Consider the following 25624-nt stretch of genomic DNA (forward strand, 5'->3'; position numbering starts at 1 on the left):
TGTATTTGTCCCACAGGAACTGCATCTGTCCTGTCAGTGCATTTGAAACAGGCTGTCCCTGCAGCGCCATGGTGCAGGACCACACCATGGAGAGCAAACTCATCTCTCAAGGTTCTTTGCAGGTGAGTCCTGAAGCAACTTTGCTGGCCCGGTGTTAGAGAGGGAGAAGTAAGTATACAAATATATCCTGAAGATGTAGATGCCTGTCCCAGCCACGTATCCTGCCAGTGTTTCAAGTATCCAGTGTTTCCTGTAGGTCACTGCAGAGCAAGCTGAGCTTGTTATCTCCAAGAAGGCTGAGCAAACCTAGCAGTTGTTATAAATACTAAAGCACTGATTTTCTCTTACATAAGGGACTTGAAGCTCTGCACCCACTTTCTCAGATGTACCCAGGGAGTGCGGCACTGAGCGTGGGGCTCGGTGGCTCTCAGAACCTGCTCCTTGCTGAGCCCCCCGTCTGCTGCACAGGCAACCCTGCCCTCACGGGAAGAGGAGGGTCCAGGAGGGACTCAGCAGCTGTCTCTCAATCTCCCAGGGGCAGGCACTGCCCCTGGAGTTCTGCAGGCTGTGCTGTGCCCTGTGCTAGTCCGCAGCCCTCGTTCCTCCACCATGAACAGGGAAGGTCAGCTCTCATCTCAAAGCTATGAGGAACGCACTGCTGCAGATGGCTCCTGCCTACCTGCCATGACCACTGAGCCACAGGAGAAGCTATAAACGGATGTCACAGAAAACTACAGAACAAATTACAAGCAGAAAAATAGAAAGACAAAAGATGGATGAGATGGGCACAGCACTACAGCATAGAGTGGATTTGAACTTGAAGTGAACCTGAGCCAAATGACCAAGCTGCCATGGTATGTTCATTTGTCGATGTCGGCATCATCAATCTGGCCTTTGTGAAGCCTGGCAGTGAGGTCTGGCTTTTCTTTACTGCAGGATAAATAACAACTAAAAATGGTGGTGCAAGCTCCAAGTAAATGAGCATTTCCAGGGGGTCACCCAAGGGCTCCAGAGCTGGTGCACAGCTTTAACTCTTTTGCCCAAAAACAACATACATGCAACCAAACTGACCTCTCTCCAACCACATGGCCACTCTGCAGAAGCAGCTCCAGAAAATTATTTACCTGATCAGAAGAAGCTGAAGCAAAGATCTGGACTCAGTCTGTCCCAAATGTATTTTGTGCTCTTTATCCAGCAGTACAGTGTGGTGCCTTAAAACCAGAAATGAATCTTTGGACAAGAATTATTTTACTTATGCACAAATAAAAAATATTAGCCTACAGTACAAAAACTGCTGTTAGTTACTGCTCTGTGCAACTAGCAAATGCCAGATCAATCCAAGGGAGTGCAAAGTAGGTCAGGGCACATGTATGACCCAGGCTGAGAGCAACAGCACTGTTACCGTTACCATGGCAATTGCATTTCAGTGGGGTCAGGGAACCAGTATTTTACAATACAGAAAGTTGTACATTTTAACTCTTACTCCAAAATTGCCGTTTTGCTGCCATGATGTATCTTTGTTCTACAGCAGAGACTTGAAAGAACAGCACAGAGTCAGATGGGCACTTGTAAATAACTTATTACAGCAAGGGACTTCTCCAAGACATGCATTTGGCTTGGGACTAAGCCCGGTCAGCGATCACAGGGAGGCAGAGGTCAGGGTTTAATGCATCCCACTCTCATCCTGTGCCACGTCATTGTTCAGTGCTTCCCCATGAATGCCCAGGAAACAGGCACATCTCTTTTGTTTTAGCAGCTAGCGGGGAACAGTTAGAGAGCTGTCCCAATGACGGGCAGGTGATGGCATCCCAGTTGTCAGCAGGTCCATAGGCAGCTTGGCCGGGGTCAGTGGGCCACAGCCAGGGTCTGCCAGGGTGTCGCTGCCAGCATCCATCCAGAAGAAACGCAGGATGCTTGCTGCCCTAGATCCGTATGGACAGGCGGACACCCTGTGCAAAGCAAAGGTGCTTCATCTCAGGAGCTGCAGTGCACCTTGGGCATCCTGCCTGCCCTGCCAGTGCCCAGGGAGAGCCAGAGGCCCTGCCTCCTCCAGCCTGCAGCAAATCCAGTGACCACAGTGGATCTGAGACTGATCCCAGCCACAGCAGAACTTCTGTGCCCAGACCTCGGCAGAGGGCTTGGCATTCACTGCAGCTGAGTTCTGCACTGGACCGAGGGGCGCAGGAGCCTCCTGCTGCAAGGGGTCGAGAGCCCAGCAGCTCCACGGCAGCTCGTGTGGCAGTGCCCAGCCGTGCCTTTCGTTGCTCCTTTCAGGGATAGGATTTCTCCACGCTCCGCAAGCTCCCGGCCGCGTTCGCAGAGGTTTGCTACAGCTCTGGATTCTGTGACTGTCCTGCAGCAGGGTCACCAAGGGGGGATGAGCAAGGGGCTGCCTCAGGCTCCCAGTCCTCAGTCCGTACTCACGTGGAGAGGGGTCGCAGCAGCGGGGCAGGGGGCTCTGCCGAGGGGCAGGGCCGCGGTGCCCAGGGCGGAGCGGTGTGCGCAGGGGCGGTGCAGCGCAGGGTGGCGGCGGTGGCCGGACACGGGGAGGCCTGCCGGGGTGGCTCCATCGCTGTGTCCCGTGTCCCGCTCAGTAGTACGCACGCACACCCGCTCCGGCCGCGGCCCCTCAGGACGGCGGGAGCGGCGGGCAGCGGGTGGGGCTGGGCGGCAGGCGGGCGGCCGCGCTCTGCTCCGTCCGGAAGCTGTAGTCGTACTGCGGGGCAAAGCAGAGAGGGGACCTGAGCACCGACCCACGCACGGCACCGCCCGTGCCTGCGCTGGGACAGCGTAAGAGGCAGAATGAGAGGAAAACCGGGCCTGACAACAGCCGGCCCAGGCAGGACCATGCCAGGTGAACCTGCTGGTTCCACCTGACCCCACATCAGTGACCTCCCCAGGTAGGGCTCATCCCCTCCCTCAAAACCCCGCATTAACACAAACGTGACCACACTCATCCTGTCCATAAATCAGCTAGTCAGAAACATTCCCCCTGGCAAGTTTACTCAAGCCGCTACCATCAGAATTAACATTTTTAGTTGGCAAGAGGGTGAAAATCCCTATATGCACATCCCCGTGCCCCGGTGCACGATGTCACTGCAGACAGGGGACGCCCCTAGAGCCGAGGGACATCCCTCGCAGCCTGCAGTGCACTGTAGCAGTGCCATCTCGTGGCACGCTGCGAGCCGCGCCCGCCGGCCCGCGGCCACCCTGGCCGCTGCCAGGGCACCCCAGGAAAGGCCGGGGGAGCGGTGGCTTTCCCGTGGCAGGCGGGTGGCGAAAGCAACACCATATGCTGGGGCTACTGAGGTAGGAGCTGCCCACGACCCTGGCACACCCACTGCGACGGCCCCGCACACGGACTCTCCTCCCATGCATCTCCCAGTGTCACATTTGTGGCTCCTGGAGTGTCACAAACACGTGCCCCTGTGCGCTCCTCACAGCCGGACTGGGATACAGGATGTGCTGCCAGCAAGGTCGGGGCAACCATCAACCATGCCGGCACCTGGGCAAGGCTGTGCCAGCTGTGCAGGGGCCGTGCCAGCTGTACCAGGGCTGTGCCACTTCCACCCAGCACCGACTCCCTTTTGATGCCGGCTCGGGAGGACACCGGGGCTTCGCTGAGCTAAGGGCGTCCCGCTCCTGCCGAGCACACAGGGCCGGCCCCGGCGAGCGGGCCCGGCGAGGCGGAGAGCGGCCGGCAGGGGGCGCCGCGGCTTCGTGGCGGGCCGGGCCGGGCGGGAATGGGGCACCCCGGGCTGTACCGGGAACGCACGGGGGCTGTACCCGGGGCTTGCCGGGGCTGTACCGAGAATGTAGCGGGGGCTGTACCGGAGCTGTGCCCGGACTGTACCGGGGATGTACCAGAGCCTTCACCCGGGGCTGTAACCGGGGGCTGTACCAGGGATGTACCAGAGCCTGTACTGCAGCTGTACCGGAGCCTGTGCTGGGGCTGTACCGGGGATGTACTGGGGCTGTACCGAGAATGTAGCGGGGGCTGTACCGGAGCTGTGCCAGGACTGTACCGGGGATGTACCAGAGCCTTCACCCGGGGCTGTAACCGGGGGCTGTACCAGAGCCTGTACTGGAGCTGTACCGGAGCCTGTGCTGGGGCTGTACCTGGGGCTGTACCGGGGGCTGTACCCAGGCCGTACCCAGGCTGTACCCGGGCTGTAACCAGGCTGTAACTGGGGGTACCCGGTGCTATACCCAGACTGTACCCAGGCTGTACCCGGGGCTGTACCCAGGGTTGTACCCAGGGCTGTACCCGGGGCTGTACCTGGGACTGTACCCAGGGCTGTACCTGGGGCTATACTCAGGCTGTACCCAGGCTGTAACCGGGGCTGTACCCAGGGCTGTACCGGGGGCTGTACCCAGGGCTGTACCGGGGGCTGTACCCAGGCTGCACCCAGGCTGTACCTGGGGCTGTACCTGGGACTGTACCCAGGGCTGTACCTGGGGCTATACCCAGGCTGTACCCGGGGCTGTACCCAGGGCTGTACCCGGGCTGTACCTGGGGCTGTACCTGGGGCTGTACCCAGGCTGTACCCAGGCTGTACCGGGGGCTGTACCCAGGGCTGTACCCAGGCTGTACCCAGGCTGTACCCAGGCTGTACCCTGGCTGTACCGGGGGCTGTACCCAGGGCTGTACCCAGGGCTGTACCCAGGCTGTACCCGGGGCTGTACCCGGGGCTATACCCAGGCTGTACCCAGGCTGTACCCAGGCTGTACCCAGGGCTGTACCCAGGGCTGTACCCGGGCTGTACCCAGGCTGTACCCAGGCTGTACCCAGGCTGTACCTGGGGCTGTACCCAGGGCTATACCCAGGGCTGTACCCAGGCTGTACCCAGGCTGTACCCGGGGCTGTACCCGGGCTGTACCCAGGCTGTACCCAGGCTGCACCCAGGCTGTACCCGGGCTGTACCCAGCTGTACCCAGGCTGTACCCAGGGCTGTACCCGGGGCTATACCCAGGCTGTACCCAGGCTGTACCTGGGGCTATACCCAGGCTGTACCCAGGGCTGTACCCAGGCTGTACCCAGGCTGTACCCGGGCTGTACCTGGGGCTGTAGCCAGGCTGTACCTGGGCTGTACCCGGGCTGTACCCCGGCTGTACCCAGGCTGTACCCGGGCTGTACCTGGGGCTGTAGCCAGGTTGTACCCGGGGCTGTACCCAGGCTGTACCCCGGCTGTACCCGGGGCTGTACCTGGGGCTGTACCCAGCCTTTACTCCCTGGGGCCACACCTCCCTGTCGTGATGCTGCAGCCGCTGGCACGCAATAGGCCTCATTTTTCAACACCCAAACGCATAAAGATGTCAGCTCAAACTGTTTACTAATTAACACTTAAAAAGACACAAATTAGATATGCGTGGCTAAGAGCAATTATAATCAAGACGAATCTCTCCAGTCATTGGGGAACTGAGGAAACTCCTAATTGCTGGAACCAATGTTTTAAAATCTGAAATCATGCCAGTTAGCAAATATGTTCATTTAAAGAACATTTCATGTGACTGCACTCAGGAGAATTGACTACAAACATGCAAACAAGGAAAAATATTTCTGTGTAAAATTAAAATTTTAAGCTCTTCTAGATTTACAACTTCTTCATTAAATATATTTGCAAAAAGCAGCCCATGAAAACATGTAGCAATTCAGTGGTTAAATGAACTGCCTTCCTTATCAGTTTAAAAGGAATGATGAATATTGGACGCTGCCTTTACTAATTAGACTCTCTCTAGACTTTTTACACCACGCCAAGTGCAAAAGAAGACAGGGTGCACCCTGCCAGCAGCCAGACCGCTGCCCTCGCTGCCACAGCATCTGCCACAGAGCTGGGAACAGTGACAGTGCCACCACCTTTGCTATCACCTGCACCTGCCCAGGTGCCCGCTCAGTGACTCTACCTTACCCAGGACAGGCAGGGGTAGCAAGGACAAACCCCCAGAGCCCTGCTGGGAGACGTGGCAGCAGCACTGTCCGTCCTACACTCTCCTCTCTGTCCTACATCCACCAAATTAGCCATGAAGTGATGGCACGTGCTGCTTAGACCTGCACTTCACCACCTCTCCATAGCCCAGCTCTCTGTGCACTCTATCCCCGGACACAGCTGTGCCATCCTGGGGCAACGAGAGCAGTTCACGTGCAGTCCAGGATTTGCACCTATTTCCATAATTTTCCTGACAGGGTAGAGTCCTGAAATTCAGCTGCCTGCAGCTTGGAGGATGGGTGCATACATCTGCAAATGTGGTGACAGAGAACAGTAATTCTTGGAATTCTTTGGGAATATTTTTTGCAAGGCATCTTGCTCCAGGGAGAATGTTCTGGCTGCTTTGGATATCCAGAAGATTTGCTGTAATGGTGCTATTGCTTGCAAGGGAAATAAAGCCATGCCGAAATTCACAATATTTATATGTGTAGCTCTCTATGTGCAGACAAGATGCTTCATCAAGGAATATGGGCTGCATAATCATACTTTTCATTACGCTGGAACGCACACAGCCTGCTACAGAGCAGGAGCTGTGGGAGAGCAGGCAGGGCTTGGCCTCTCCTCCCTGGCCCACACAAATGATTCCAGTGCTGGTGTCCCCCCACTCGGCAGGCCTGCGAGGGCACAAGCAGCCCAGCCCCCTCCAGGCAGCCCCCAAGCTGCCAGACCTGTCCCACACCAGGCAGCACACAGAGACGATGCAGAAGCGAATTCAGCACCACACGGATTCCCCTTTGGCCAAAGGGACCATCTGCTCCCTGGCCAGCTTAGGGCAAGAGTGGGAAAGCAGCCAGGCATGTGGAAGGGCTGCCAGCCCTGAGCATCCCTGCTCCCAGGGTCCCTCCTGACAGACACAGGCAGTCCCAAAGAGAGAGGTGGCATGTGTGCCACGTGGCAGACTGCAGTGCCTGAGGCAGTGGGTGCATCGGTCAGCATTGCCCCTGTCAGGCAGCACCTTCAGGTCCACTACTGCAGCCACTGCAGTCCCACGGGGCGCCTGCAAAAGCCCTGGCAACTGGGCCTGACCAACTTCTTCTACTCAGACAAAACTTTCAGGCAGAAGAGGGTGGATCTGGGCAACTGGACTCAACTGGAATAAAGAAGTGGAGAAGCTTTGAGGAATCTGGCAGCTTTGCAATGTCATCTTCTCACTCTCTCCCTTGAACCCAGCTAGATGGCACAGGAGGAGGCCTTTGTGACCAATGGTGCCTGAAGAAGCATGTGCTGAGACAAGTTTCTTCCTAGTCTGAGACTTCAGATCTGAAGTGCCCTTTGCAGAGCAGACAGCTCCTCGGCACCGTGCCACACACGTCATGCATGTGCCAGAACGCTCCCTCAGAACCACCCTTGGTTTGGTGGCTGCCTCCTCCCTGCGCTCTTCAAACATTCACTCCCACTCAAGTGCAGCCCAGCTCTCCCAGCAACAACTTCCCAGCATCAGCAAACTAAAAGCTCATCAAGATGTTTACCTGACGTTGCTGAGTCAGGTCCATTTGCCTCCCTGACATGCAAGAGGCACCTAAGAGTGTTCTGCCACTACCATGTATTGTTAATACATGAGAAAGAAAGGCTAACCAAGACAGACATCTGGAAATAAACAGAAGGCCCCACACTTTGCCATTAAATTCACCACCTGAAGTGTCTTCACTCATCACAGATCACAGAGGGCATCCCTGACCTTGGGCTTACTGCTTGACTTTATCCATCCTCTGTGACTTGGGAGAGACAAGAAAAGTATTTTCCATAAGGGAAGGGTTCTTTAAAAGAAGTGAACACAGCCCTCGTGATGTGCTCAGTGCCTGGCTGGCTACTTACCTCCTTCTCGATTTCTGCAAGGGTTTTGATTGTGATACCCAAGAGATCAACCGGCTGCATCTGGCAAGAAACAACAATGTCAAGTTCAGGGTCAGGCAGGGGGTGTGTGTTTGTTTGTTTGCTGTTTTATTCTGTTTCAAGTCAGCAAACACTCCATCACTAAAGATTTAGAGGCACCATCTGTAAACACAGGCACGATCCTGTTCCTCATTCCAGTAGGAGACTGGAACAGCAGACGGTGGGCTGGGGCTACCAGCTTCAACACTGCTCTCCCTCAGCACGACAGCTGACACTCACCTCGTGCTGCTCTGCTCAGGGAGACCTGCCACCTCCCCACGGCAGGACGAGTCTCCAACACCGGCTGGAATTCCATGGCTGCAGCACGAGGTGTGAACGGCACCAGCTGCAGGAAGCCCTGACCGAACTGACCATATGGTGGCAATGGTGTCTAAAGGATCTGCGGGGAGGATTAGCACGACCTAATCTCTCTGCATTTGTCCTCACAGCAGGGACTTCAGATTTCTGGGAATAATGGCCCATAAACAACCCTCTCAGAAAGCAAGGGATGTGAAAAAACGCTGTCAGCAGGAAGAAGAAAGCAAAAAGCTGGAGCACTACTGAAAAATCAGACACAGCTGATGGCCCAGTGTTTGCCTTAACAGCTTCCTGCAAATTGATTTTTAAAAAGGTGCTGCTTTAGGATCAGATGGATTCGGGAACTCCAAGTGGGATGCTGAATCTTTAAGCTCTGGATCATCAACCTTAAGAAGCACTGGTCCAGTGACACCCAGAGGTCATTCTGAACGAGTAGCAGTGTTTCTGTTTGGTGAAGCGGACGTGCCCTGCCCGTGCTGCTGCATGCTCCGCCAGCCCTGCAGTGCCCGCTGTGGAGCAGGCACCACCCAGTGCCCTCTCCAGCTCGCCCACAGCCAGGCAGGACCCTGGTGGCAGCTGATTGCACTGGAGTGCACTGTGCCACTACCACTGCCCTGAACTTCTGGAGTGACAACGGGAAGCAGTAAAGCTGTTGGCACTATGCCATCCTCACAGCAGGTAAATGCAGGAGAACTCCACCTCTGCAGCCTTCTTTACAATCTATGCTAAGAAATTAGAAATGCTTTCAGCACCAGGGAGTCCCATTGCCATTCCTATTTCTGATGGTAATAAACCTTGAAACCCCAGGACAATTCCATTTTAGAAGCAATCTGGCAAAAGCCTTTCCCATCTAACGGGCAGCTATCGTGACACGCAGCCTTGGCCCATCTCAAGCACTGGGTATGTATTTGGCCCGCACTGGGTATGTATTACCCCAGAAGCAGGTAATTTGTCTTGATGTTTTGTGATTGCTCCCCATGAAATGATGGATTTCAGACACTGGGAGAACAACAAAGGCAACTCACCCCTTCAGGAGCGCAGGCAAACTTCTCCGAAATCATAAAAGGCACTCCATCCATTGCTGAAAGGGACAAGACATCACATGTGACGTTTCCAGCTGCCTTCTGACATGCAACTTCACACATTCCCAGTGACAGATCAAGTATTCACAGCACTGACACATGACTGATTGCTCCCAAACGTTACTGCCAGCCTTTTTCTCCCTCCAAACTACCAGTGGTTTCTTTCCACTTAAGACATAGCTGGGTCAGTCCCTACCAAGCCAGGAATCCAACAAATTCTCCTTGCTCTATCCATATACAATTTCATGGCCTCAATTTTGCATTTTCCAATTTTGTGCACCTGGCAAAGCAGGACAGTATTTGAAACTAGAAGGACACATCTCTATTTATCACCTCCTCACCAAACCAGTTCAGCACCTGGTGGTGTCTGAGCAAGAGAATAAGGAACAGCTGGTTCAGGGGACTTGTAGCCCCCAAAGCAGTCAACACCACCACCTGTGTACCAGGCAGTAAGCTGCCACCACCTGGGTAGGATGATGACAAACACCTGGGGGCAAGCACCCTCCCTGGCCTGGCTGTTGCTAGTGTAAACTCAACAGTGAGCAGTGGCTCAAACACTTGCAAACCACATCTGGAGGATGTAAACCAGTGGAATATGAAGACAGACATGAGGACATGACACCACATGGCCCAGCCTCATGTCACATGGCCCAGCTTTTTCTGTAGCATAACCTTAATGGTACTCAGAGCACTGTTTGCCTTTATACCACCTTGTATATTCGTCCTAGTGCAATGATGTTCAGTGTTTGTGTCTTGCTATCACCATGTCACAGGAAGCCTCCCACAAGATGTGGAAGTACAAGGGAGACAATTATTTTTAAAACATGTAACTCAGCAATTTGCACAGAAGACTGAAAAGGGCATGTTTCGAAGGCAGCTCACACCCCAGATACACCCCCTTTATTGCACTTACACCTTTAACATCTGAAGTCTTTACATTTCAACTCTGAAAGAAATAAAGCTTCAAATTAGAGCAAATTTAAGCCCTGAGAGGCCCTCCAGTGATCTTCAAATAGGGTTTTCTTTCAGAAAGCATCTGCGCCCACAAACCCAGTGCTCCTCTGTCTGCTGTTTCTAACTTCTGCAGCACCACTGAGTTACCATGTTAGTGATTAAACAAGAGTCATTTAAGAATACTCAGCCTTTTACGTTTGCTTTGTCTATTTTCAATTTAAAACCCCCCTCCACGGGAGTAATTTTGTTATCAAAGGTGCTGCGTGGCAACCACAGCGCAAAGGAAAACAAAAGGAAACAGATGAAAAGCAGCATCACCGAATCCAGGAAGTTTTAAACCTGAAAGACCATCTGCACTTGTTATCCGACAGAAACCCTCTTTGATCAGCCACACGCCAGCTTTTGTAGAGTAATCTAAAGGCTGAGCTAGGGAGTGTGCGCGTCCCCCCGCCCCAGAGCCCCCCCGTCCCTGGGCCACGGCTCAGCCCACCCGGAGCTCAGCACTCCAGAGCAAAGCAGCAGATAAAAGCAGGGTGAGCCAAGGGCTCCGCAGCGCAATTAGCGCTCTCCTAAACAAACGAGCTTCAACAGAGCTGTAATTAAGCAGGCCTGTAATTAAGTATATGCCCTTTATCATAACGATCATGCTTAAAAATGGCACGATGCATGGAAGTGTGTTATTAATGCTGCACTCCCCGAGCGCGGGAGTGTGTGCGGAGCTGCCGTGTCAGGCCCGTCACCAGCCTGCTGCTAGAATGCATTAAAGGCAGAGAGCAGAAAACAAGGTGCTCGTTCAGTGTCTCCTTTCTCAGCCAGGCACCAGTGTCACGGGGGTTTAAATACCACCAGTTCTGGAAACTTCACAGAAACTAAGCCCTGGGCGTCCACTGCCGCTGCCTGCCCCAGCACCAGGAGGGCAGCAGCCCTCACCCCTTCACGCCGTGGCTGGGCCGGGCTCCAGGAAGCCCTTTGGCCACCCAAGGGGCTGCAGGTAGGCAGTGGGGACCCCCAAGACAAGATGCATGGGGAGCAGTGCTCCCCCCCTTGCGTCTGCTCCCTGGCTGAGCAAATGCCCTGAACAAAGTAGATGCTCTGGGGGCAGGACCCTTCTGTGCCCCCCACCTCACCTGTGGGGTCCCCTGCTCACAGGATGGGACACCCACTGCTGCTGCTGCCCAAGATGGGCTTTTTCACATTCAGAAGCACTTCAAGGTTGTGCTCTTCTCCTTCAAAATGGAACAAAATAAAATCAGGCCTCAGAAGGAAAACTGTTTGCAGTGGCTGTTTGCCGCCTCCCAGGATCAGCTCCTTCCTGAGAGTCACAGCTAATTAACTCAGGCACTGCAATTAGTTAAGAGTTGAAAGGAGCCAGCAGCCAAAACCAACCCCGCAAAGCCGAGCCCCAAAGGACAGTGTTCCCATGCACCCCTGGCAGCAGAAGTGGATGGATGCCTCGGTGAGGTGCAGCGGACATGCCCCTTCATCGGTGCAGGACCACTGGAACTCTCAACCACCTTCCACCTGGTGGCTACTTCTACACTGTAATTTACCAAGACTTGCTCTCAGGCTCTAGTGGGGAGGACACCAAGGCATGCTCTGTAATTCAACTTGCTAGCTTGCTTAGAAATCCTCTCTTTAATCTGTGAAAGTATTGTCACCCTCCTCTAAGCACTCGAGAGATGCTGCCTTCTGTGCTGCAGACTCCAACTAAATCTCAGTTGTCAAATTAGTAATTCATCTTTCTTGAATAACTATATTTTTAGCCAAGCTACCAGATTTAAATAATCAGACCTGCCAATGCTACCCTAATTTAAACATGCTGACGAACTTTCACAGGCAGCATCAGCTAACATAATGAGTTTCTGGATGACAAAGAACTTCAGACGGTAGTTCTCTACACTACCCAGCATAATAAGCACTTGTTCTTTTCTACAATGTGCACATAAAAGAGAAATCTAAATAATAGTTGCTGTAATTATCTTGAAAAATATGTGGTGATTAATGGTGATTATGAAAATCTGTATAATTGTTCACTAACACTCCAAAGATCAGATGCTCTCCTGAAGCAACCATCAGTGAAGAACTTGGAAACACAAAAGCTTCCAAGCTGCTGTCCGTGTGAGACTGGGATCACCGTGTGTCAGCTCAGCCTTTGCCCTCTCGTGACCTCTGCCAGAGGCCCCAGAATGTCCACGGTGTGACGCATGTGTCATTGTGGCTGAAAGCACCAAGTTCAACCTGTTATTTATGCAAATAATTAATTACTCTTGTATCCAACTCACAGTTTGTCATGACACATTAATGACTTGATAGACTTCTATGAACTAGTGAGCACAGGACAGCAGAGCGCTTTTATCGTCATTTAATTTAAAAACGATCCTGTGTGAAATTATCTAGTTGTGAGTGATGGAAGCATAAAGAACAGACTCAGCAAAGCTTCTTTTGGATCATTGCTTTATTAATGGTAACGTCAGGGAAATGAAAAATGCTAACATTGTCATATTTAACTCCTGGGTACAGATGAATTGCTGCCTCAGAGCCTGGCAGGCTCCGTTTGCACACTGCAGTGAGCGCTAATTCCTCACACCACGATTGTGGGGATACACAGCCACCAAAGAGTTTATATACCTTAACTCACAAGGAAATAACAGCTGTTTCTGCATTAAATTTTCACCATAAGCTTTTATAGCTTTGGATTTCTTTATTGCTGGTTTTGCACAGCCTTTTACACTAGAATTTTCAATTTCTGATATTAAAAATATTTAAATAAATAAATAAATCCCTTGCAAAATGTTTCCCTGCAAAACTGAAAATGAAGAACTGTTAATCCAAACCAACAAAAAACCCAACACTGAGAGCACTACCACCACCTTTAAAGTTTAAATGACCTTAGATTTTAGAAAGGGCTTTCTCTAATGCTGCAGAACTGTTCCCATTTTCCCCAGACCTGAATGCTAACAGAGTGTTTATCCTGCACCAAGAAGAGTATCTCATAAACCAGCCTACAGCAACACCATAAAACCAGCAGAGCTCCCCTGCCTAGAGAAAACTTGATTTTCAGCTAAATGGCACCAGAGGACTCTGAAAGCAGACTGAGAATCAGGGGCTGGCACGGAGCTCTGGCACAGCAGCACTTGGAGGGGAGCCATGGTCAGGCTGGAGGGACACATGAGCCCCTGTCTGGTGTGGGCAACAAAGGTGCCCACCAGAAGAGCCACTGAGCTCGGCGGCGGGTGGGCCCCAGCCCACAGGAGCTCTGAAGGCCATTCCACGGAAGCAGGAAAGCACAGCCAGGAGCAGTGTGTGCCCCAGCCTGGCGAGGACAAGGGACTGCTCTCTCCAGCAGCAGCACACCCCTGCATGGGGCAAGGCTGGGGCTCAGCTGCAGTGACCCAGCAGACAGAACATGCTGTTTCCTGGGCGCTGAGCAGCCATGGGGAGCTGGTGGCACAGCGTGGTGCCATCCAGGGCAGGCTGCAGCCAGGCCACCTGCCCTTGGTGCCCGCTTGCAGGCAAGGGAAAGCACACAGCTCTAGCTCCCACCCTCTGCTTCCCACCACACGCCCGGCGTGAGCTCTGCACTCCTGAGCTTCTGCACCCGTGCACGGAAGGCAGCGCAGGACACCCGCACAAACCAGGCACGCTGCGCCCTCAGCACAGGGAACCCACTCACAAGCGTGAAGAAATGTCTTCAATCAGTTTGCAACGCGTCCAGAGAAGGGTGTGAGCTTTTCAAACCAAACCAGCTCTCCATGATGCCAAGCCTCCTAGTCCTGTATTTCTATACACAGAGATTTAAACAGTACCCTGAACAGTGAGTGTGTGCGTTCTTTGCGCTACAGTGCACCAAGGCCCACATGGAACCGCACCAAATCACTGATGGCAAAACCTCAGGGCCAACACCAAAAGCAGCCTTCCCTGACAGCTCCTGCCAAGCCGGCTGCAACAGGGAACCTGCAGCTGGTCCAGCTGTGCTCCCCAGCTGCAGACACCAACTGCAACACGCATACAACTTTGTATAATGCAAAGAAGTGCAGAGTGCAGGCAGGAGCACAGGCAGGGGTGCAGGGCTCAGCTCTGCTTGCCCAAGGCACGAGCCCAAGCTCCTGAAAGCCCCAGAGCACTTCATGTGGCCTGTGGCAGCAGGGCTGCAGGTCCCGTGGCTCCTGGGCAGCAGGAGCTGCCCCCAGGGCTGTCATGGGGCGGTGAGGCAGCAGGGCACAGCCAGCTGGGAATGCCCAGCCCGGTGCCCAGGCAGCAGGATGGCAGCAGCACCAAACCACCCAATGCGGTGCACTGAGTGGGACAGCAGGGGCCTGGCTGGGGAAGGAACCTCTACTTTGGGAAAGGTTTACAGCTTTCCTGTTCCTCTTGAAATGACTTTGATTAAAAAAACAGACCTGGACTAAATTTTCGTTTTTGCTAATTTGATTGTCAGCCTTGATTTTCTCCGTTTCCTGCATAGCTCATGACATGGCACAATTAGTTCTTTACTGCTAAGATCAAGCCACGAAAACACTTGAAAAAGTACCCCTGGATTTGATTATTTTCTTTTTTAAATAAAGTGAAGGTTAAGTACTGCATGGTGACGCCTAAGGAGCACCTCAGCACTGTGACTCCATCAGCACCAGAGAACATGGAGAGACTTCAAACAAGCTCTTCAAATTGCAAGTGTTTAGGAGCTCTTGATTTTATTATTTTTTAATAAAATGTCCCCTTTGAAGTCTCTGCACCACACTAAACATCAAAGATCACACCTTAGCATGTGCTGTTTCCAAGCCACAACCCTTAATTAATTAGAGCAGAGCAGATACAAACCAGGGCACTCGCGTGGGGCTGAGGCAGAGCTGGGACAGGGTCTGCTTTGAGATGGGGAGGTAAAGACAAAGCAAAGGCAAAGGCAAAGGCAAGGCAAAAAAAAGGAAAGGCAAAGGCAAAGGAAAGGCAAAAAAAAGGGAAAAGGAAAGGCAAAGGCAAAGGAGAGGCAAAGACAAAGGCAAAGCAAAGGCAAAGGCAAAGGAAAAGGCAAAGGAAAAGCAAAGGAAAGGCAAAGGCAAAGGAAAGGCAAAGAAAAGGCAGAGGCAAAGGCAAAGGAAAGGAAAGGCAAAGGCAGGTACTCCTCCAGCATCCGCTCATGGCTGTGTGCTGAGGAGAAACCCAGACGCTTTTCCATCCCCTTCAGCTCTGGCTGTAATGACAGACTCCTTGGAAGTCATTAAACATGTAATGTCTGTCTGCCACGGCGGCCGGGCAGTGCAGGCTGCAGCAGCACTTGCAAAAAGCATCTCGGGCAGCCCCACAATGGCCGCAGTGTTCCCTGGCCGGCAGCTGTAAATTCCTGCTGCTTGATGAGAGAAACATCCATGCTTCCAGGGCTGCAGGGCAGGGGCAGGGGGTATTAAATCCACAGGCTGCATATTGTTACAGTGTCTGGCCCCGGAAGCTTTTTGCTTAGCTGAGCCACCTATGGTGTGAGGTGGGATTTGTTGCCACTGTGATAGACCTAGGCTCCCCAGACTCTCTGGACAGCAGCCAGGGCACTGCCAGGGGCAGATGCTCACACTTGCAATGATGCTGTGATCCCGCCCAGCAGCACCCCGCACTCTCCAGCAGTGCATTGAGTGACCAACATCTGTCCCACAGGACTCCCAGAGGAGACAATGGTGCACGGTCCTCTCTTTACATGGTTTTGGACAAAGAGATTCAAGCTATTTTTAACACACAGCAGCTTTGTGTTTCCAATAAAAGCAGGAGAAAGAAGCGAGATCAGCTGCCCTGACGGCACCGTGCTCTCCATTCTGCAAGCATGCCTGCAAGTTACTGGAAAGAAACTCATCCCGAGCGCGGCCAGGAAGGATGGGGGGATGCCCATCTTCTGCCCTGGAGCTCCCTGATGCACAGAACACGCTCCCACCACCCCACAGAGTATTCCCAGCCAGAAGAGCCTCGACACAGACCCAAAGCTAAGGCCTTCAGTGCTGCAGAGGGGGGTCCCTGACACCGTGGCTGGGGGGCTGAAGGCCAGGGGAGGTGCCCTCCTCGTGCCAACAGCCAGGCACAGAGCCACAGTCCTGCCGAGACAGAAGCTCTTCTGCAGGAGGACATCCACTGAGCCACGCGGGATCCACAGCTTCTAATGGAATTTAATTTTTAAGTGCTCAAAATCATTACTGGAACCACATATTTCTATCAGGTAAATTTCATTTGCATATGCAAATGATATCTAAATACACTGCACCATTAATATGATCAGTAATTACATAATAATAGTCACCAATCTCCACACACATCAAACTTACAGTTTTGTAGCCATTAAGGAAACTGTGCTTTGTAATTAAGATAATCCTCATTTCCAGATGCTAATTAACTATATAATAATTAGCTTCTTTTGCTAATGCAAATTAAGTATTTTCATCCTTATTGGTAAAAGAGTTGCTTATCACTTAAAAAAGAGACAACCTAGAAATAATCCCTCCTCCTCCTTAAGGTGAAAAGGTAACTCCATTTTTATCAGTCTCATTTGTGAATGTAAATTAGCCCTGATTAATCAAATCACAGATTAATGTGCCCATCTTGTAGCACGGCCAGTGCCTGGCGTGGCCCCCCGGCCCTCGGAGGATGAGGACTGCTCGTGGCCCACAGCAGCCCCCGGCTCCTTTCCGCTGGCGCTGCCCCAGCCCGCGGGGACCAGCCACCGGCCCCACGCTGGCAGGGACACGCTGTGCCACCAGCCGGGTCTCGGAGCACCGGGAGCCGTGCCAGCACATGGCTGGTGCCACCGAGCCCTGGGGTGCTGGGCAGCGGTGGCAGGTGCGAGCGGCAGCGCTGCCAGCCTGCCACGCCGGGGCCCGGCCTTGGCGCAGCACATTCATCATCTGCTAAACCAATCCACCCACTCTGCACCACCATTTGTCATTAATTATGCTAATCAGCACACCATTACTCTCCGATGACACCACGGCACTTATTAGCCAGTTATGGTTTTTCAAAAGCACAGCTCATTGTGTATGTGAGTGCTGTGCCTGCATTAGCCTACAGGGAAGAAATGTCCAATTATGAAAAGAAAAAATTTGCTATTATCTCCCTCTAACAAACCAATTTAGTAATTATAAAAGTCTCTGAACTCAGAAGGATTTGTTAAGAAGAGCTGAGTGATGAAACCAGAGAATTTTCTTTGCAATAACTTTCTGAGTTGGAATTGAAGTGACAACAGAGAATGAGCAGTTTTTATCTTAATTACAACTCTTGCATCTTCACTTTAGATGATCAAAAAGCAGAATTTATGCAAACACAGGCCCATAGTTGGCTCTTCCTTTAACCCATCGGATCTGTTTATTTTCACAGATATGCAGCCAAATGTGTGTGACATGTCACAGACCCCAATACGAGCCTGGCCAGTTCCCAACACACAGCTCTGAAGCGTGGATGTGACGATGCAGCAGCCACCCTCACAGAGCCACCCATGCAAAGCCACCCATGCAAAGCCACCTACGTGCCCGAGGCACACACTGGGGTGGGGACACCACCCCAGGAGCAGGGACACTGCCCCAGGAGAGGGGACACCACCCTAGGAGACGGGACACTGCCCCAGGAGAGGGGACACCACCCCAGGAGTGGGGACTCCACCCCAGGAGAGGGGACACCGCCCCAGGAGAGAGGACTCCACCCCAGGAGAGGGGACACCACCCCAGGAGAGGGGACACCGCCCCGTGCTGACGCAGCTAAAGGGATGGAGCCAGGCCCTGGAGAGTCCCTGGAAAACTGGCTTTGTTGGAACATCCAATTCCTCCACAATTCCTATGCTGGTTTGCTCACTGCAAGGAGACACCACTAGTTTTAGAAGCTTAATATGTGTTAAGAGCTCATTAATATCATCAGAGTAAATGGGCCTATTAAAACATCTTTAAGCAATATCTGAACATACATCTCCCTAAACTATATTTAACGACTGTACTTAAGATACATTATATGAGAGTCTTAATGAGACATCAGATAGCATTTTGAAGATTAAAATTAGAGAATCCATATAAAGTCTGTCCACTTAATTTAGCCTTAAGCTACACTGATGAAATACATTACCACCAAATTATTACTTCATTAGAACAAATATTTTCTAATAATTTCTGATTTATGCCATTAGTTGTCTACATATATATTATATATTCATATCTATATGTACATATAAAAGTATACACAAAACAATGTTCTAGTTCAAGAGGAGATGGGAGAAATTCTGAGTTTTCTAATGGCTGACTTAATCACTTGTCTTTTTTTTCTACTGAGTTAAAAATATGCACCCTTCATAACAGTCCATTTGTGGTGCCCCCACTCATCCATTAACCATAAGGTCATTTTTTAAACATTTGCTGTTCCGCTTTTCAAGGATCACTAAGATGCCTTGGCCCTGGCCCCGAGTGGCTCTCTGGGCCCTCTGCAGAGGTTGGGGCTGGTGGCAGTGCAGCCCCCAGGGCCGGTCCCAGCCTGGGGCTGAGCAGGACCCTGGTGGCCCGGCGAGGGCCGGGACCTACCAAAATTACCCAGGGCCCGGCAGGACCTGTGGCCAGACCTGCAGCAGTGCCCATGGCACTGTCCCACCTGCTCTGCCCACGGCTGGCACCCACGCTGAGCCCTGCTGCAGCCAGCCACGACAGCCAGGCCATGGGACACCTCCCGCAAACAACTGAGTCACTGCCAAAACAAACTGCAATGGACTTATTAGCAAGAGGGTTTTATGTGTGGTTTATTTTGTATAAACAGCTTTTCATTAGATAAATGAAGCCCAACAACCTTTACAAATGTTTTCAATTATGAAATGATGCCATTGAGATATCCGGATGGTGATAATCAGGGAAAACACCAGTGACATCTCCTGCTCGGAGCTGGGACGTGCTGCCTGGATGGCTGCTCCTCCCAGTGCCATCCCACCCAGCCACACCAGGCATTTACAAACTCCTGCTTTATTTGATGGAATCTGTAGCAACAAGACTATTTACATTTATTCTGCCCAAGCCTTCTGTCCAAAAGAGCAAACATCTCATTGTAACAATTTTGCATTTTTAACTGTGCGAATTAACCATTCTTCATAAATAACAGCCTGGTTTGCTGCACTGCAACTCCTTTTTATTAGCAGCACAGAAATGCACAATGAGCAATGTGTTCTATTATTCTTTGTCAAATCACAGAATGCTACATTAGAATAACTCTGCTGGTCAATGTAATATAGTAGATTAAATTCAACTTCTGTGCAAAACCCACTGTAAAACAGCATGATAAGAAGGCTATAAAAAATTTAATTTTACTCCAAACTCCATCAAAAAAAAAAAATGGTGTGAAAAGTAATTTTGCATAATCAGTACACGCCATCTGGAACAATTAACTGATTTCTATAGAACTATGAGGATCAGTCATATCTGCTTATTAAAGATCAGAAATTATACAAGTAATAAATCCTTGAAAAAACTAAGCGTACTCCTGCCTGTCAATGCTATTTTAACTTCAAATACTGAAGAACGCCTGATAAGGCTGAAAAGAAGAGATTAATATATGCAAATTACATCCAGCATTTAAAATCCCCAACAACTGTCTCTGGTTTTCTGTCCCTTATTGCTGCCTTTATGTTTTATTCATACACCAACTCACCTGTCACTTCATAAGCTATAATATTATGGGGGGTATTATTAAACAGCATAAAGCCAAGCTTTAATTGGAAAGCTTCATTGCATTTTCCAATTATTTGGAGTAAATTAAAAGCAGATGCACATAGTTTAATAAGGAGTCTAATATCAGTTCCGGGAAATCAAAATTCATTGTCATTACTATGCTGTGATAGTTTTGCAAACTGTACTCAATTTTGGAGGTTTTGAAAAGAAAATCTGTCTCTGCAATCTGTTAATTGTCATTCGGTTAATAACTGTTTAAATATCCAAACCTCTGAGCGGCTCCCCATTTAAAAAAAATTAAACCCTGGCACTCGGCAAAGCAAAACAAACACAGTGCAGGCCACCCCAAGGTTGTGCTCCATGGGAACGGCGCCAGTCCCGCAAGCTCATCCTCCCCCATCAGCCCCTGGCCTTCACCAGTGCTGCTGTGGGGCATGCAGGGCAAGGGCACCCCTGTCCTGGGATCCACATCACCTCAAGGGATCAGCCTTCCCTCCGTCACCCTGCTGCAGCCTGCGCAGTGGACGTGCCCCCAGCCTGTGCCCGGTACACCTGCTCATGCATATTTTATGGATGCAGGGTTACAGCCAGATAATCCTCTCAGCAGAGACCGAGCAGCCTCTGTGGAAGGTGAGCCGAGGAACACGGGTGAAGGCCATGTGCCCGAGCAGGAGGGGACACGGCTCCCACGGCTGCCGCGCCGGAGGGAGCCGGGACCATCGGGAGGGCAGGGCAGTAGCCAGGCGGGGCCTCCACCTCCCCTACCAGCACATGACAGGAGCAGAGGAAAACAACAAATGGCACTTTGGACAACAGCAGGTTCATCAAAAAATTGTGTGTATTAAAAATGTCACCTGGGTGAGAACTCATGGCTCCATCACCCCCATTTGGGGTTGCTGCCCCAGCACAGCCGGGTAACATGTGTGGCATGCTGACCAGCACACCTAAAGGGTCTGTACACCACGGAGGGGATCATGTCATAAGAAACACACTTTTTGAATCTCATTAAGTAGAGTATTAAGTAACACACTTCCCTTTCTGAAATATGCAGCTGCAGCATTTTACATGAGACTCCAGGCTCCCTGAACTGCTGGATATTAATAGAGTCTTTCATAGTTGGAAGATTATCCAGGTCTCTTAGTCCAAAGACTGGAAATTGCAATAGGGTAAAGAACGGGCTGACTTTAATCTCAGCTTCAGGAAAGAGGTTTCAATGTAGAATAAAGCTTGTGTCACAACGTGTCTGGCTTTTGGACCATCCTGATTAAAATTCAGTGTCACAAAATATATATTTAGTTACGCTTCTACTTTTAAGAAGCACCAAGAGAGTAAGTGAAGGGATGGGGGCCGACAGTAAGATGCAGCACAGGACCTCCCCTTCCAAGACTGGGGGTCTCAAAACCCTTGAACATTAGAGGTAATTGCAGAACCACCAGGAACTGTGCTAGAAGATGACGATAAAAGCAATCCTTGTGCACTAATCCAAAGAATAAAATCTCTCTTTTTTTTCAAAATTACCTGTTTTAGTGAAGTAAACACACAGCGACAAGTGCATAATTTAATTATCTACAAAAATAATGAAGCAAAACAATAGTTTGTAGAAATAAATTATTAACCTCTGATTAAAACACCTGTCCTCCTATACACAGAAGAGAGCTACTGTGTCTTTTAAAAGGAAACAGACGACTAAGGAAGTGGCACATGTGGCCAGATATCCTGGCATTTTGCAACAAGAAGGAAGTTGACATATGAGCACTGAAATATAACAACATCTGAATTTAGAAAGACCTCTGAAAAAGACTTCTTTTGTCACTACCAAAGTAAAAAAGAAACAAAATAGGGGGATGGGGGAGTAGATACCCCATGGCATTTCCAAGTTAGCCCCTCCTGAACAGGAGGAATCAGGAAGCAAACTGCTGTCTCAGGAGCGGCGTGTGAAGCAAATGCTTCCCACGCCACTGCCCAGGGAGATGACACCTGCCCCCCGCCGAGAGCCCCAGCCTGCAGTACGGAAAAGCAACCCGGTTTCCTTTCCAGGAATCCACTGGCTTCGATATTTTTCCAGACCATTAACATCAGTTTCCACTCTCTCTGCTGCCTCCAGAGAGCTGGGTTAGAAACCCGCGTGGAGTGAAGGGCAAACGTCGCTGCAGTGCCTGCAGGAACAGCCTATCCTCCCGCAGACAAACCCAGCTCAGCTCGACCTCGTGCCACGGCCAGACCCTGCTCACCTCGCCCTGGCTGGGCTGCACCAGGCTGAGACCCTCTGCCCCCTCCCCAGCGGGGCTCTGCCCTGGCCTTCCTGCTGGGAACGCTCACCTGTGTCACCCAGCAGGTGGAACTTGGACTGGAGCCTCTGCTCACAAGGGTTTCCCTCTCCAAACTCTTAGACCACAGTTTGCTCTGACCTTTCACAGAAAGTGTCTTAAAGAGGGCAATAAATATTTAAACATCATAAAAAACTATTCCTGTATAAATATAATAAATACTCATTTAAGTAAATATTTACCTCCCTAAGGTAAAAAATACTGGTGTGTGACTCCAAAATAAACAAGGCAGAGCTGTGGAGAAACTGGCACCTGGAAGAGCTGCACACAGAAACCTCCTCCTTCATGGCATGCTGGCACACACACTGCACTGTGAACGCTGGCAGCCGGCCGCACTTCCCTTCCCTGGTGCTCAGCCCAGCTTCCCACAGAAAAATACTTCACACAAGTAACTTGAGATGTATCAATGAAGTGTTTGAAGACCACAAAACAGTACCTTTAAGGTAGGAAATACATGCAAAGGCATTTCAGCATCAAATGACTGTTGGAAAACCCATGGCTCCTCAGCAAAACAAACAGCAAGTGCTGTGGTCTCGGTCACAGCACGGGCGTGGCTTTATTGGAAGATAAAGTGTGTTGTGTTTTTTGGGATCTGACATCTAAGCTCCAACCCAGAAGACACGGCTTTTCTCCTCTTAAAGGGGATGAAAACCTTCACTTGCAGCTCAGCAAGCTCTTGAACTGCACTGAGAATGCTCCGGGTAGCGAGAGAAGCTGCGCTTCTGGATCCTGTTCTATTTCTCAGGATTAACATGACTTGAAGATGGATGCCCAAACTTATGGATGACATATTAGTATGTGCAGCTAACGCCATTTCTTAAGGTACTTGCACAAATATTTTGACTGTTTGGGGCTGAGAGCTGGCAAGTGTTATTTGAAAATACTACCAACAAACATATACCGAAGTATGTTCTGCTTTTGTTCTACTGCTTTCCCAGCAGAGTTTCCATAGCTAAGTGTTCAAAAGATGAACCTCGGTCCTACCCAAGGGAAAATGGTTATCTTGTTATCTCCAAATTTCTGCCAGAATAAATATCCTTGGAAAGGTTCATATGACTGAAGTTGGGCTTCTGGCTATACAGCCAGCTGCAGCAGGATTTGGAAGTTCATAAAATTGTTTCCTGCACAAAACTGGGGTAAAGAGGCTGTAATTGCTTTATGTACACATTCTGATGGGGTTGTACAGACTGATAGACTCCATACAACACAATTTCTATCCTGATCTGAGAACAGGCCAAGAAAGGAGGTGAGATTGTTCTGGAGTCAAATTACACAAACTTGCCTGCTGCTGCCCCAAAACACATCTACCTGTAATACAACACTGAAGATGGCTACAGGGAAATTTCAGGGGAAAAAAAAAGACAACCCAATTCAGCAGAATCCACAGATCATGGGCAGCAAGGGCTGGAACTGCTTAGTAACTTCAGAGTGCTGCCGTGGTATTAGAGCCCATCCAATTAAGTGAGGCCTGCAGAATATTTACACTCCTGCATCTCTTGGTTCCTGAAAGGGTTAAAGCTTATTATTAACATATAATTTACAGGTCCCTTCTCCCAGGAAAGAAATAATGCACAGTAAATGCCACATTTGTTTTAATAATACATGTTACAGTCTGTGCCCAACATCTGCACAAAGGTAAAGCAGACAGATTTTTTTGACATGTCCCACTCTGCCATTGAAACACAGGCTTTTTGTTTTGTAAGTGATGGAAGGTTTAATCAAGAAAGCAGGCAATTCATCAATCGAAACAAGGCTGCTCACACTGCCCTGACAGCACACACATGGTTTTATACAGAAGAAACCTGGCCACCTGTCAGCAGCACCTTTTACATCAGGATATACAAATACACTGGGTGATCAATCCTCCAGCTCTTCCCATTCATTTCTTCATTTTCTTATTGTATTTTTCTTTATGCTAGATGTTGCCCTCATTCTCTGCAGGAATAGATGGGAGACAAGGCAGGCTATGGCTGTTTATACACTATCATAAAAATTTATATACCCTTAGAGTGACTTATTTCCCTTCTATTTGAGTACCATTATTATAAATAATTTTTCACTTCATTGAGGAATTTTCCCTGTATGTTATTATCTGTGCCTGCCTGCGAGGGCTGCCTCTCCCTTACTGTGCTTGTGCCTCTGATAAGCCAAAGCAATATGCTGGCAAAAGATGCTCAAGTCTGAAATGAAGGCAGTATGTAGTCACAACAACATCTTAATTAAACTGAAGGCCATGAGGAAAGACTGCGCTGTGAAATACTGAGCCATGTCTGTCAACAGGTCTGTCTGGAGAGAGGCATTCTTCTTCCAGCAGCTGCCTGCCCCAGCATGCACATTAAACCTGTCAGCTCCTCAGCATCCTGCTCCCAGCAGCACCCACAGACGCTCTGCACATCGGCTTAGAACTAATTCTGCCTTTTGGTCTGGGTGCATGGTGTGGGGTGGGACGAGGGAGGCTGCTGGGCACAGGGACGATGCCAGCAGTGCCAGGGCTGCGATGCCGTGGCTCGTCACAGGCTCTGGGCACTGCTTCCCTATCTGCACCCTGCCAAGAGAAGTTTCCTTACATTTCTGGTCACCCAGAGCGTCATGGCCAAGACTGGCAATGACTAAAGACTGGTATAAAATTGTAATTACTGCTTTCAGGACCATTTTTTCATTGACTCCAGTTTTGTGCAAACAACAACCGCATTACACAGCCCAAGGGGTAATGGGCAGTTCCAGTGAGGATACAGTCATTCTGCCAAAATATATTTGTGATACAAATAGAATCGGCAGCCAAAATTAATTTCATCTTCTACAAACATGCTGAACCACAGCTGGAAGTGTTGTTTTCATCGAATAATGAGAAAATGAGAAAATCATGCATGTTTATAGAGAGCAAAGAGAGACCACGCTGCAGCTCCTCATGCTACCCCCATTACAGCCCTCCCTTCCCAAGCAGCTCCTCCTGTGCCCAAGGCAGACTGAGGCCATACTGAAACTGGAAGAGACCGCTCATAATGGCTTTTGTTTCCCTCAGCAGCCCCAAGAACCCCTCTTCTGGCCTGAGAGCCAAGAGAGGGAGCCCACAGGCCTGTCCACAGGCAGAGAGGGACCCTCTGTGTGCTGGAGGCGGTGTGTGGGACCCACCACATGGCCCCTGGCCACCGCACACCCTGCACGCACCCACAGCTCGGCACAGGAGCCCTGGCAGCAGCCCAGGCGTGGCAGCCTGCTCCTAAATCTCCTGTTGCCATGGCACTGCAGCAGCACTGCAGATAGCCCAGACTGGCTGCACACGACACCGATGGAACAGGAAACTTGGGAATGGCTTCCAGAGTACGTCTGGGGGCTAATCCACCTCGGCAAGGTTTAAGCACACAAAGAGGACTGTCACGGCACCTCACTGCAGCTGCTGACAAGGCAGCCGTGGGCAGGAGCTG

The 25624-nt window shown here is 50.6% G+C and overlaps 1 protein-coding gene across 7 annotated transcripts in view; it reads right to left on the reverse strand.

Moving 5' to 3' along the window:
* Nucleotides 1-2559: 2559 nt before the first annotated feature.
* Nucleotides 2560-25624, reverse strand: part of MVB12B (multivesicular body subunit 12B) — a 54427-nt gene continuing 31362 nt past the window's right edge. For 4 of the 7 annotated variants that reach the window (XM_068210869.1, XM_068210873.1, XM_068210871.1 and 1 more), the window contains 3 exons: nucleotides 9203-9258; nucleotides 7803-7862; nucleotides 2560-2716 (listed from right to left, as the gene is read on the reverse strand). In XM_068210869.1, the coding sequence (XP_068066970.1) occupies nucleotides 2630-2716; nucleotides 7803-7862; nucleotides 9203-9258 (203 nt within the window). In that variant the 3' untranslated portion in view covers nucleotides 2560-2629. Of the gene's footprint in view, nucleotides 2717-5316; nucleotides 7703-7802; nucleotides 7863-9202; nucleotides 9259-19440; nucleotides 24135-25624 lie in introns of those variants that run through there. The other 3 variants (XM_068210875.1, XM_068210870.1, XM_068210876.1) reach the window with 3 other exon arrangements.

This window comes from Anomalospiza imberbis, chromosome 21 (genome assembly GCF_031753505.1).
Source record: "Anomalospiza imberbis isolate Cuckoo-Finch-1a 21T00152 chromosome 21, ASM3175350v1, whole genome shotgun sequence".
In the NCBI taxonomy this organism is placed as follows: domain Eukaryota; kingdom Metazoa; phylum Chordata; class Aves; order Passeriformes; family Viduidae; genus Anomalospiza; species Anomalospiza imberbis.